The following is a 13141-nucleotide window of genomic DNA, read 5'->3' as shown; positions in this document are numbered from 1 at the left end:
ACAATATATTTAATTGAATCCAAATCATATAATGGAAGACAAGATGGGTGAAATTTTCTAAAAATGGGGGGGTCTTTTTATGATTCAAAATTCAATTACAAAAAGCAATAGACTGATAAATTTGACAACAGAAAAATACACAGTGTTATACGATTCAATACACACATGCACACGAAAGCAAAATAACATGATGTACATTCACAAATATATCAAGGTCAATCAGTAAGCCGAATATGAGGAGGGAATTGGAGAGGGGCTAAATGAGTGCTGTGTGCATGTGTGCCTCCACCATCTTGAATTCCATTAAGAGGTACGACATCAGCCCTGCGTGGTGGCGCACGCTTGTCATCCCAGCATTTGGGAGGCTGAGACAGGAGGATCGCGGTTCGCGGACAGTCTCAGCTACTTAGTGAGGCCCTCTGCAACTCAGTGAGACCCTGTTTCAAAATAACAAATAAAAAGAGCCAGGTGTGGTGGTGCATGCTGTAATCCCCGCGCTTGGGAGGCTGAGACAGGAGGACACACAGGTTCGAAGCCAGCCTCAGCTACTTAGTGAGGCTCTCAGCAACTTAGTGAGACCCTGTTTCCAAATAAAGCACAAAAAATAGGTCTGGGAGTGTAGCCCGGAGGTAGAATGTCCCTGGGTTCCACCCCCAGTACTACAAAAGTAAAATAAAATAAAATAAAATAAAGAATAAAAAAATAGAGCTGGGGAATGTAGCTCAGAGGTAGAGTATCTCTGGGTTCCATCTCCAGTACTGAAAAAAATATGTATGACAACAATGTACCAATAAAAAATTTTAAAAAGCAATATAAAAAGAAAATAAAAAACTGGTAAGAAAAATGATTATGACTTTCCTCAAAGATCAGATTTTGTAAAGAGCTTCTAGAACTATAAGATAAATGACCAACAACCCAGTAGAAAAGTGGACAGACAGTTCTATGTCCAGACAGTTCACAGAGGGGACACTGTCCCTTTAGCTGTGAGTTAGGAGAAGTGGGATAAAAGGAAGAGCAAGAAAGACAGCGGGAGCCGAGCCACAGGGGGCTCGGGAGCCGGCAGCAGGACTCCACACGGGAGGACCACGGCCGCAGTACCTGGAGACGTCGCCTCTCACCTCCTAACACGTGGCTTCATGACGTTTACGTTCATGGTGAGATTTCATAAACTGGAGGATGAAGTGCTCCCTAGGTCCACCCGGCCCTCACCGCTGTTCTTTATAAGGGAAACCGAGGACCCCGTTCCATGGTGGCCTGCACTCACGTGGCTGCCAGCAGGCCACTGGGGGCCTTGCAGCCAGTAGGAGAAAGCAGGGCAGCCAGAGGATTCGATTCTTTCTCCTCTGCTAAGCCAGGCACGAGGGCGCGTGCCTGTACTCCCTGTACGAGGGAGGTGGAGACCGGAGGGTCGCAGGTTCAGCGCCAGCTTCAGAACTTGCGAGAGCCTCTCAGCAACCTAGTAAGAATGTGTTTCTATATAAAATATAAACTCAGGGTAGAGGTGTCGCTCAGAGGTAGAATGCCCCTGGGTTCCATCCCCAGCACCGCAGAGAAAAAGAAAAAAGCTTTATGCTCCACACTCCCCCATGCCTCTGTCCCTGTGCTGAGGAAGGGGCGTCGCGCCTGCCGCTCCCATCTCACTGATGGACACCGAGCCACGGCACTCGTGGGGAGGACAGGCATGGACGTCCAGCCACGTGAGCACTTGTTTTACCAAAACAGCTCCCGGTGCTACTTCCTCCCCAGGAGAGCTCGAGGCGGACGGCTCTTTGTTAACCCTGACTTCCTCGCTGCAATCAAGCCCCCGCCGCAGAGCACCCACCCGGGAGCCCACGCGCCTCCCTCTGGAGGACCGAGGTGCTCCGTCTGAAGCAAGGACGTGCCCGGCCGTCCACGAGGCCCTCCTCGGGGCTGCTCGGCCGCCTTCAGGTCGACTGGTCACAGGGGAAGAGACGGGGAGAGAGAGCCGCACAGGGCTTTTGCTGGCGCTCACTGAGGGGCTAACCAAATACAGTAGTATACAGTCGATGCTTATTTACCCAAGTAGCAGACAGTTTCCTGCTATAAAATGGATTCTGGAGGAAGCAATCCTGTGCGCATACGTTCTTAATAAAAATCGGAAATGCTCTATTTTTACCTCCCCAGACAAAAACTGCTGAAGCCTTCCAGAAACATGACAGAGTCAGGAGAAATACCTGTGCAGAAGGTCTCAGATTGCAGGCTGCTCCCCGGCCCGTCCCTTCCATTCTTAGTTTATCCCGCATTAAACAACACTGTCTGGAAGTCATTCTTTAAAGGTTTATTTATGGTACATGGGGACTGTTTACGTGAAGCAGGGCACTTGCCTATTTCCCTCTTGGGACAGTGTTTAAAACTACGGGGATATTTCCCTCTCTGGCACTTTCTAAAATACAATTAACAATACTGGATCTTTTTTCCTTTTAACAAATCTGGTTTTTATTTAGGGAGGGGAGGAAAAAAGTAAAGGGACTGAAGTTTCCCAACAAATTATTTCAAGCCTTTGAGAAGACAGTTTTAGGCTTTTTAAATAGCGCCTTTGTTTGCGATTCCCCCTTACCCCCACCCTCTCGGTCTCTGACCATTGAAATGTGGGTTTTCTTCCAAACTAGATTGCTCAATTAAGGCCCTGCTTTTGTAATACCCCAATGCTCTAAATGGGAAAGGGACTGCTGGAGGCCACCTTGTGAAACCTTTTAAAGGCTTCTGGTCCCTTTTGATCTTAAAAAAAAAAAAAAAGAACACATATATAAGTGACCTGGCATTTTGGGTCCCGTGGTGGCGCTCCAACACGCAGACCTGGGAGCGGGACGGAGGGCGCCGGGAGGAAGGCCACACCCCCGCCTCTGCACCCACCATCCCGCTGCCTCCCCCTTCTCTTCCTGCATGGCAGAGTCAGAATCCAATTGAGAGAGCAGATGTGAAGCTGCTTTGAGTCCTCTGAACAGACAGTATTTGGCAGCAGTGTACCTTGTCTGTAAACCTGAAGAGACCCCCCGGAGGTCCTGACAGCCGGGCTCCTGGCTGGGAGTCAGGAGAGCTGGGATGGTTACTCCTGCAGTACCAAAGACACGCAGGTACCTTCCAGTGAGACTCCCGTGACTCCGCTCCCTAAGCACGCGCTTTCAGGCATCACAGATGCATCAGGAGGAGCAGACTGCCCCTTTTAAGAGTGACTACTAAAGGGATGCTACTCCGTTAGGAAACTCTGAATAAATGACACTGAGCCCCAGACCCCACTAGGAAACATCAAGATCCGGTAAAATGGTGGCTTCCACCAGCCCAAAGATGAGCTCTGAGGCCCCACTTCCCAGCACCCTGCTTGAAATGTTAGCTTCCCACGCTCTGCGTGCCCCCGACCCTCTAATATGCTGTGCCGTTTAGTTTCTTTAATGATGGTTTGAAAATGCATGCAGAGCTGAGTGTGTTGGCACATGCCTGTAACCCTAGTACTTGGGAAGCTGAGATAGGAGGGTCACATATCTGAGGCCGGCCTCAGCAATTGAGCCCCTCGGCCACGTAGCAAGACTGTTTCAAAACAAAAAGAAGAACTGGAGATGCAGTTTGGAGACAGAATGCCCCTGGGTTCAATCCCTAGAGAACGCACACGCACTCTCTCTCACAGTGTTCCTTCACTGCAGTGCCAGGGGCGGGCTGGACCGTCGGCGGGCAGAGGGGCACTGGCGGCGCGCGGCGGCGGCTCCCGTGGCCGGGGTGCAGAGGAGCACGTGGCGGCACGCGGCGGTGGCTCCCGTGGCCGGGGTGCAGCTCCTTGGCTGCCTTTGTCAGTCTGGGCAGTTTTCTGAGATGTCTGTGCTTCTCAGATTATTCTAAAAACAAAAAGTCCTCAATCTGCAGGAAGCGCTCAGGCTTGCTGGGAGAGAGCCACGCATTCTGGGGAAACGTACTTTATCAAGCAAGCCCATTCCGAAGGTCAAGCAAGTCAAGTGGACACTTGTGGGTGTGAGCACGGCAGCATTTCCCATGGTTTTCCCCTCGCTCCCAAGCTAATTATAAGGACCTTCAGTCCCCTGAGAACCACGAAATTAAAGCCAATGAGGTGGCCGCGGTGTGAAGAGCAGGCCCGCGTGGTCTCGGGACGGTGCTGCCGCCTGCCAGTGCCCAGCTGCTGGCCCCGCCTGCACCGCGGCGGAGCGGCCGCCCTCGCCTTGTCCTATCCAAGTATAATCCAATGCTGACCCGGCCGCAGTCTCATTACCTATAGGTCTGTTTTAGACCAAGGGCCACATGAGATCCACATGTGTATTTTGTTAGGCCCACAAAGTTTAAGAAAAACAAGAAACTCGAATGGGTTGCCAACGTTTAAAAAACCAGGAGATTCCACATAAAAATCCAGATTTCCGGCTTCTCTCTAAAAATATGAAGATCTGGCAACACTGGGCCACATTCCCCGGTGACGACCACTGGCTGAAGCTGAGCAGCGCCTGCCCCATGGCCAGGTCCCCAGCGCCGCCTTGAGGGCGTGACTGGCTCGGCCCCTGCAGCAGGCACCTGTCTGAGGGGGGGGGGGGGAGGAGAGGTAGAAAGAGGAGAGAGAGAGGAAAGAAGACAGAGAGAGGAGAGAAAGAGGAGAGAGCAAGGGGAGAGAGGAGAGAGAGAGAAAGGAGAGGGGGAGAGAGAGGAGAGAGGACAGAGAGAGGGGAGAGAGAGGTGAGGGAGAGAGAGGAGAGAGAGATGGGGAGAGAAAGAAGAGAGAGAGGAGAGAGGGGTAGAGAGAGGAAAGGGGAGAGACTGGAGAGAGAGAGAGGAGAGAGAAGAAAGAGGAGAGAGAGCAGGGAGAGAGAAGAGAGAGGGGAGAGAGAGAGAGGAGGGAGAGGGAGAGAGAGCACATTGTCGTATAGCATTGGGGCGGAGGCGGTGTGGGTGGTAGCAAGGTGCTGTAGACAGCGGTTAGCAGGAAGCTGGAAGTCTTGACAACTGTCTTCAAAGGGACAGTGGGAAACACCAAGACCAAAGGGTGCGAGGTGCAGGAATGAGGATTTAGACTCAAACTAAGGAAAGACTTGGTGACCATCACTGGGCCCGTCCCTGCCCACCCACACGGGCCCGAGTAACAAAACACCCTGAGTTCCAGCTTCCCTGTCTACCAGCGAGGGCATCGCTGAGGACTCACAGGCCTAAAATCTTCTTATTCCTTACGTTCTAGGCGGCGGTATAGTACAGTGAAGAAATAATAATAGCCATTAGTCGGATAGGCTTGGATTTGAGTCCTAGCCCCTCTCCCTTATTTAAAATATCCTTTGCTGCCAAAAACGAAGCCGGTGCTCAGGCCGCACCTGCCAATCCCTTGTGGAGTGGTGAGCGGGGGCGCCGCTCTCATGCGGGGTTGGGCGAGGTGCCCCAGAGAGAGCAGGGCAAGGCCCTTCAAGCCCCGCAGGCACTCCACTGGTGACTCGAGAAGGGCTGGTGTCCAGGGAGGAAGAGGAAAGCAGGAGGCAGGCAGGGAGGTGCTGGGCACCAAAGGGACATGCCATCTTTCTCTTGGTGCGGGCTCTTCTCTGGAGTCCGGCAGAACCTCTAGAGAGCAGCTTTTAACTCTGGTGTAAGCCAGGAGCTCCAGAGAGGGCAGATGGGTTTTATGTCATTCTCAGTGTTCACTCTCTTTAGCGAAGTCACACTCACATATCAAACAAGAAGACAGACGTGTATGTGTGGGCAAGCCATTCACAGACAGCAGCCTGCAAGGACGCCCCTTCGGGACGCCGAGGCGGGGCAGGCGGGCGGGCAAGACGCGCGCCTGGCCCGAGGACAGGGAGACGCGGCCGCTCACCTTGAGGTCCAGCGGCAGCTTACTGGACGTGAGCACACTCAGCTTGATCTGGGGGATGCTGATCTTGAGGTGCTCGAAGTAGTAGCGGACAGGTGTTCCCCCCTGCCCGGCCGTCTTCTCCTGGAGGTTGTCATCGTATTTTTCCACCTCTGGGGCAAAGGCAAAATTAGAAAACAGAAGCAAAGGAAAACTCCTCAGTCTCGTGGTTCAAACCCTTGTATTCCCACTGGGGAAAAATTCATCCAAAGTAAAATGGAAACAACTCTCCATCTACATTGAGTTCCGAAGGCTCAGTGACGCATCTCGTAGCCCGCTAGTGCTTCCTTGTAAAAGCAGCCCCCGCTTCACACTGCTGAGGGAAAAAGGAAACTGGCTTTGTCTTTTAACTCAGTGACATCTGGCAGGCGTCATCTTTGGACATGTAATCCAGGTAGGAGAGCCAAAGGTCACAGGGACATTTGCTGGCCACAGGCTTTCTGGAACTGCTATTGTTATTACCCAAATTTAAGATTATTTGAAGTTTTTCTTAATATGATATGCAGATAAGGACTTGGAGTGCAGCACCACAGCGCCGTAATAGACCATATCACGTGATATAATTAAGTAAGGAGTCTGCACGAAGCAAAAGGCCTGCAGAAGGACTGGGCCGAGGCCATCAACAGCTGACACGGCCGGGAGCAGTGTCTCCCCACAAATTCACTACCCTATGAAATACTAAGGACTGGCGCAGCGCCAAAGCAGCGGCATGCCCCCTGCACCTGGCGCTAAGCCCACACTCACCTAGGGGCCGTTTCCCCTTGGCTTCATCTGCCTCGGGAAACAGCCCGCACTCGCTGCTGGCGATAGCGCGTTAGCGGTCCTGCTCGCAGGCGAGCCGCAGCGTAACCGACACCTACCTGCCTGCCTGCCTGCGGCCCAGAGACAGGAGCGGCTGCCGAGCAGAGGAGGTGCTCGCGCAGAACGCAGCCGAGTGTACACAAGCCTCCCTGCACTGCACGATGCCTGGCTGGGCGGGACTTATGACAGCAGCTTCCAAGAAATGCCCAAGCCGTGGAATTTAAGGGAGAGCTTCTCAGGAGGGGCCCAGACAGAAGGGTCCCTGAGCAGCGGGCTTTCGAGCGACTGCTAAACATGGGCACTGCCGGGTGAAAAAGGCACGCAACAGAGGCGCCCGCGCTGCTCATGCCAAACGCCCTTTCTTGTTGCTTCTTTTCTAATTCTGGGGCTCAAACTCAGGGCCTCGCACGTGTTGAACACACACCCTACAACTGTGACATCCCCAGCGAATCCAAATACTCTCAGAGCTGAATTCTAAATTCAGTGTAAAAGGAACAAAAATACTGATTTTTGCATTTTGTGTATGTAAATACATTCCACCAGTGAGTTTCCCCCTCAAGCCAACACAGGGAAATAAAACATAAAAGTCTTTCTTATCGTTTCTTTAGGCTCAATAGTTAGTTTAGGCTTCAAAGACTGCACATTATAACTTCTTTCTAACCTCAGCCCCCAAAAATCTACCTAAAAGAAGAAAAGATGCGGGTGAGGAATCTAACATAACGAGACAGCGGCCGAGTTATTATTTCTAAGCAATGCAGACTGCTAGAAATTTAGGGTTCTCAATAGCTGATTTTACTCCCCTACCCAGAGAAGAGAGTGATGTGATCAGAAACCTTCGTAATTACAGCCAGCACAGGGTACGGATGTCAAAAGACCATGAACTGAGGGTAGTTTTTTTTTTTCTCTTGACTAAACCAAGGGAACTGCCGAAGGGACTTGGGATTCTTGGCCCCGAGTCTGTGTAATAAGCAAAGGTTGGGAAACAAAGTGGTTTCTGAATGACTGCCATCATTTCTGCTGTTCTAGAGCGGATGAATAAAAAAGCGCGCAGCACAGAGACTCGTGTACGGCTTTCTGACAGCTTAGCCCTGGGTATCCTGGGCCGAGACCCGTCCTCGTGCACGGACGCAGCTCACACCGCAGGCGAGTGTCTGGCAGTGAGCAGGTGAGACGCGCAGCTCCGCTTGGCAGCTCAGGTGCCGAGCGCGGGGCCTGGCAGGCATCCGGGGGCAGCTACTTTTACAGAGTAAAACACAGCATCTGGGGCCAAGGCCATTCGCCACCCTAGAACGCTCAGCCTTACTTACCTGATTCTGCCTGGTCGTAGCCAAAGAAACTTAGAAGCTTGAGGAGCAGCTTCTCCTCGATCTGCACTGTGAACCTCTGCGCCGTGACCATCAGATGCTAGACAGAAACAAGTCCTGGTTGGTAGGGGAACACAGAGGACTTGCACTTGTGCCAACAGGAAGGCCCGAGGAAGCCGGGCATGGTGGCACCCGTAGTCCCAGCCACCTGGGAGGCCGAGGCAGAAGGGTCTCAAAGCAAGAAAGAATAGCTCCGCAGATGTGACACGGTTTCTGTACCACATTATTTCTGGTTTCTCCCTCTCTACCTTGTTATGATTAACCCAAAACTCCGGGCATTTGGTGGACGATTTGCTGACCTACTGGTGGCTCCCAGGGCAACAGGTGCTGCTGGCAGGACTGCGCACGGTGCACTGTGGTGGTGACTTTAGGGCACCGTGCTCAGAAGGAGAGCAGCTCTTCTAAGGCTCCACATGGCTGCGCTGCGGCTGAGGGCTACAGGAGGCTTGGCCCCATTGGCACTGGTGACAGGGCCGGAGAGAAAGGAAGCGATCTCTTACTGGGCTCCCACTGTCCCTGAGTTTGCTGCCATAATGGCTGACCTAATAATGGGGTCTCTTCTAGAGAGTTTTTCCTCCCTCCCTCCCTCTCTCCTTCCTTCCTCCCTGTCCTGGGGAATGAACCCAGGGCTGATCTGTTTCTGAGCTACATACACCCTCAGTCATTTAAAATTTGTTTTGTTTTGTTTTCCAACAAACTCCCTAGGTTGCTGAGAGTCTTGTTAAGTGGCTGAGGCCGGCCTGGAACCTGCGATTGTCCTGTCCCAGCCTCCCCAGTACTGAAATTACAGACATGCGCCACCATACCCAGCTGAGTTTGTCACTTATTTTTTTTGGCGGAACTAGGGATGGGACCCAGGAGCATTCTACCTCCGAGCTACACCCCAGCCCTATTTTCATTCTTTTTTTTTTTTTTTTTTTTTGTGGTACTGGGGTTCCTGGAAGCCCTTCTACCTCCGGGCTACACTCCCAGACCTATTTTTTAATATTTTTATTTGGAAACAGGGTCTCTTAAGCCAGCGCGGCTGGCTTCGAACCTGCGCGATCCTCCTGTCTCCGCCTCCCGAGTGCGGGGATGACAAGCGTGTGCCACCGCGCCCGACTTTTTCATTCTTTATTTTGAAACAGGGTCTGAGTTGCAAAGAACTTCACTAAGTAGCTGAGGCTGGCCAGGAACCACGAGCCTCCTGTCTCAGCCTCTCGAATGCCAGGATGACAAGTGCGCACCACCGCCCTGTGTGAGTTTGTCACTCTTGAATGATCTGTTCTTACTAAGCAGCATAGTAGCTTATGCTGCAGGATGCCTGTATCATTGTTTTCTTTTTCCTATGGTGCTGGGGATTAAACCCAGGGGTATTTTACCTCTGAGCTATATCTCTATCCTTATTTATTTATTTAATTTATTTATTTATTGGCACTGGGAGTGGAACCCAGAGGCTTTCTACCTCCGGGCTATACTCCTAGACCTATTTTAAATTTTATTTGGAAACAGGGTCTCACTAAGTTGCTGAGAGCCGCACTAAGTAGCTGAGGCTGGCTTCGAACCCGTGCGATCCTCCTGTCTCAGCCTCCCAAGTGCTGGGATTACAAGCGTGCGCCACCACGCCCGGCTATTTTTTTTGAAACAGGGCCTTGGTAAGTTACTGCACACCGACCTCAAACCTGTGTTCCTTCTGTCTCCGTCTTCCAAGTATTAGGATTATTGGCATGTGGCACCAAGCCCGGTTTAGACTATTCTTTTTTCTTTTCTTCCTTTTTTTTTTTTGTAGTACTGAAGATTGAACCCAGGGACATTCTACCCGCTAATGCTATTTTATTTTTTATTTTGAAACAGTCTCACTAAATCGCTAAGGCTGTCTTTGAACCTGTGATTTTCCCGTCTCAGCCTCCTGAGTACTAGGATTACAGGTGCGCCACCATGCCAGGCTGGAGTACTCTATTTTTTGTAGTAGACCTGATCAAACTAGAAGGTATCACATTTGCCTACAGAGATTTCACCCTGCTAAATAAAGACTCTGGCCCCTGTGGATTCAGTACTATCCAACTGTGCCCTGAAGGCCACTGAGAACACCACGGATGCCCCTGGGCATCCCCTAGCCAGCCTCCGCGGCTGTACAGGGCCGAGCCCTGCGCCCCGCATCCCGGCGCCCGCCCCGCACGCGGCCCACCTTGTAGATGTTGGTCAGCGCGCTCTTGCTGGGGAACTTCACTGCGTTGACCTGCACGGCAGGGCCGGTCTCGACTGGCTCATTCTCGTTGCTCAGGGGCGTCACGTAGAGCATAAATGGCTGAGTGGTGCCGATGAGCTGGTTGTCCACCTGGGATGAAGGCAGTGAGACAGACGAACGGGCTGTCACTCAGTCCTCACACCGGCCTCAAATAGGCAAGTACTCAGAAGGTGGATCGCCTGGCCAGCCCACCCCATCTCAACAGCAACGGGACAACGCCAGTCTCACCAAAGACCAGCAGTAACAGCATTAGTGGTAGCTGCAGGAATGACAACAGAAGGCCTACCTGATTCAATATTCCACTAATAGAAGGGATTTGACGTTTTCTCGCCACCAAAAATTCCAAGTACTGAGGTAATGCATATATCGATTAGCTACATTTAGCCATTCAGCCACGTATGCAGATTTCAAACATCGCATTGTACATGTTAAGTGCATGTAATTTTGTCAATTTCAAAATAAATTACATTACTGAAAATGACCAGGGGAGAGCCATCTGGTCACCTTGTACCTTGCCCATCAGTCACAGGGTGCTTACGGAGCCAGAGTGGCCCAACCTCGGGCTCTGCTGCCACCTTATCAAAACCTCAAGCAGGCCGCCCTTGTTTCCCAGGTGAGGAGGGAGGAGGGCCCGTGCAGACTGGCCATCACAGAACTGCACTGGAAGCCAGCTCCATCCGTCCCGACCCCACGGCCCGCATCTTGGCCACCACGCTGCGGTGCTTCTCTTACTCCAAATTCACTGAATCAGTTGAAATGAGTGAACCCGTGCTCGAGTGGCTACCAAAGGGGACAGTTCCCCACCCCGAAGTCAGCGTCCTTCTTGAGGATGCAAGCGCTGAGTCTGTGGCACGGGGATGCTCTGCTCCCAAGCCCCAGCAGACGCAAAGGACGCCATGCGTGCGGGTCAGGGGGCTCACCAGAGGAGCAGCCACAGGGCCTGCCCGGGGAGAGGGGTGCGGAGAGACCACCCGCTGCTACCCGAGACCACCTACCACGCCCCTTCTCCACCCTCTAGATAGTAGGTTTCCCCCCCTTTTACAGAGAAGCAAACAGAAGCTCCGAGAAGCTCCTAGAAGCTAGACTACTTGCTCACACCACACAGCTAGCAGGCAGGAAGAGTTAGGACCTCTGCCCTTCCATTACGTGCCCTGGGTCTCCAGTGCTGTGAGAGTCAGTGCTGACTTCCCTACTAAATCCAGTTGGGCGCTCAGCATAAAGACCAGAAGACTGAGGACTCTGGAACTCGCCCGCCCCTTACCTGTACGTCCTGTATGCTGAGTTCAAGCATGTGACTGGTTGCCAGCTGCGTGTAATGGACGCTGATTCCTGAAAGGCTCGCAAAGACAAGTTCTTCCGGGACCTTATTAATCAAGGACACGCCGATTCCACCTTCCAACCTCACAAGCACCTGAAAGGGAGGAAAAGTAGGGCCCGCCGATGGTCTAAACACGGCTTCTGGGGGCCAGTGAGTGCGAGGAAATGATAGATTTAAACCCTTTACTCTTTACTTATTCTTTTTTATTTCTGGTCGTACTAGGGATGGAACCCTTCTACCTCCGGGCTACACTCCTAGACCTATTTTATATTTTATTTGGAAACAGGGTCTCTTAAGCCAGCGAGGCTGGCTTTGAAACTGCACGATCCTCCTGTCTCCGCCTCCCAAGCGCGGGGATTACAAGCGTGCGCCACCACGCCCGGCTACTCTTTACTTCTGAGCAGATGGAAACCACTAAAGAGAGGCCTGCCAGGCCCCTTCGGCTCCCACGCCGCCACCTCCCAGGAAACTCAAGGAAGTTCACTACCGCCCAGCCGTGCTGAGTGGCATGGGGGAGCCTCCCGCAGAGGGACCGAAGACTCTGCAGCCGAGGATGCACGTGTTTCCCAAACTCTCTCCCCACCTGGGATGCGAGCTCACAGCAGGTTATTCAAGACACTTCCATAACACCTGACAGTGCTTCACACACCGACAGTGGGTGTTTTTAACCCTTAGTAAGTACAAAAATAAGGGGTGGTGTCTTTTCTTTACCATAAATCCTATTTAAATTCAAATTACCAGTGTGGTGGCGCACGCTTGTAATCCCAGCACTCGGGAGGCGGAGACAGGAGGATCGCGCAGGTTCGAAGCCAGCCTCAGCTACTTAGTGAGGCTCTCAGCAACTTAGAGAGACCCTGTTTCCAAATAAAATATAAAATAGGTCTGGGAGTATAGCCCGGAGGTAGAAAGCCTCTGGGTTCCACCCCCAGTACCACAAATAAATAAATTAATTAATTAAATTGTTTAGCTTCCTCTTTGTCACCTTACGTTAATAAGCACGGTACATTCTGATTCCACATACAGCTGTCATTTGCACAGTACGTCCATGCTGTGCTAGTCGTACACATAATGAGACAAAACCCGCATTTAGAACTCACGCAGGACAGAAAATTGCAGAGTTAAACGTCAACAGATTGACCCAGGAAATACACGTGGGACGTGGGGCACGTACCTCCAGCTCGCGCTCCGTGTCCGGGCTCCTGAGCCGCTGCAGCTCCTGCTCGGTGACCGGAAGCTCGTCCACTTCGTAGGACGAGCGCTCGCTCTTCTGCCGGCAGAAATCTGTTATCTGAAGTCAAACAAAGCACCACAGAGCGCTCACACCTGAACAGGGCAGTTCATTCTAACCCACGCCCACCGTGTGCTCAAAGGCCACTAGAAAGCCGGCCGGTGTGGGGACATACACCTGTAAGCTTAGTGCTTGGGAGGCGGAGACAAGACGACTGCAGGTGCGTGGCCAGCCTCCAGTGACTTGGTGAGGTGCTCAGAACCTTAGTGAGACTCTTTCCAAATAAAAAATAAAATAGAGCTGGGGGTGTAGATTAGAGGTAGAATGCCCCGGGCTTAATCCTGAATACCACAAACAC

The 13141-nt window shown here is 52.0% G+C and overlaps 1 protein-coding gene across 2 annotated transcripts in view; it reads right to left on the bottom strand.

The window, feature by feature from the left end:
- The window catches only part of VPS13D (vacuolar protein sorting 13 homolog D), a gene marked incomplete at its 3' end in the record, with an annotated part of 245737 nt that overhangs the window by 88239 nt on the left and 144357 nt on the right, over positions 1-13141 (bottom strand). For both annotated transcript variants that reach the window (XM_080692050.1, XM_080692051.1), the window contains exons 58-62: positions 12727-12843; positions 11499-11648; positions 10178-10327; positions 7954-8050; positions 5810-5958 (exon numbers count right to left, since the gene is read on the bottom strand). In XM_080692050.1, the coding sequence (XP_080548176.1) occupies positions 5810-5958; positions 7954-8050; positions 10178-10327; positions 11499-11648; positions 12727-12843 (663 nt within the window). The remainder of the gene's footprint in view (positions 1-5809; positions 5959-7953; positions 8051-10177; positions 10328-11498; positions 11649-12726; positions 12844-13141) is intronic.

This window comes from Muscardinus avellanarius (assembly GCF_963383645.1).
Source record: "Muscardinus avellanarius genome assembly, chromosome: 3".
Classification (NCBI taxonomy): Eukaryota; Metazoa; Chordata; class Mammalia; order Rodentia; family Gliridae; genus Muscardinus; species Muscardinus avellanarius.
The sequence above is the reverse complement of the archived record's forward strand: the minus strand, read 5'-3'. Positions and strand labels throughout refer to the sequence as shown.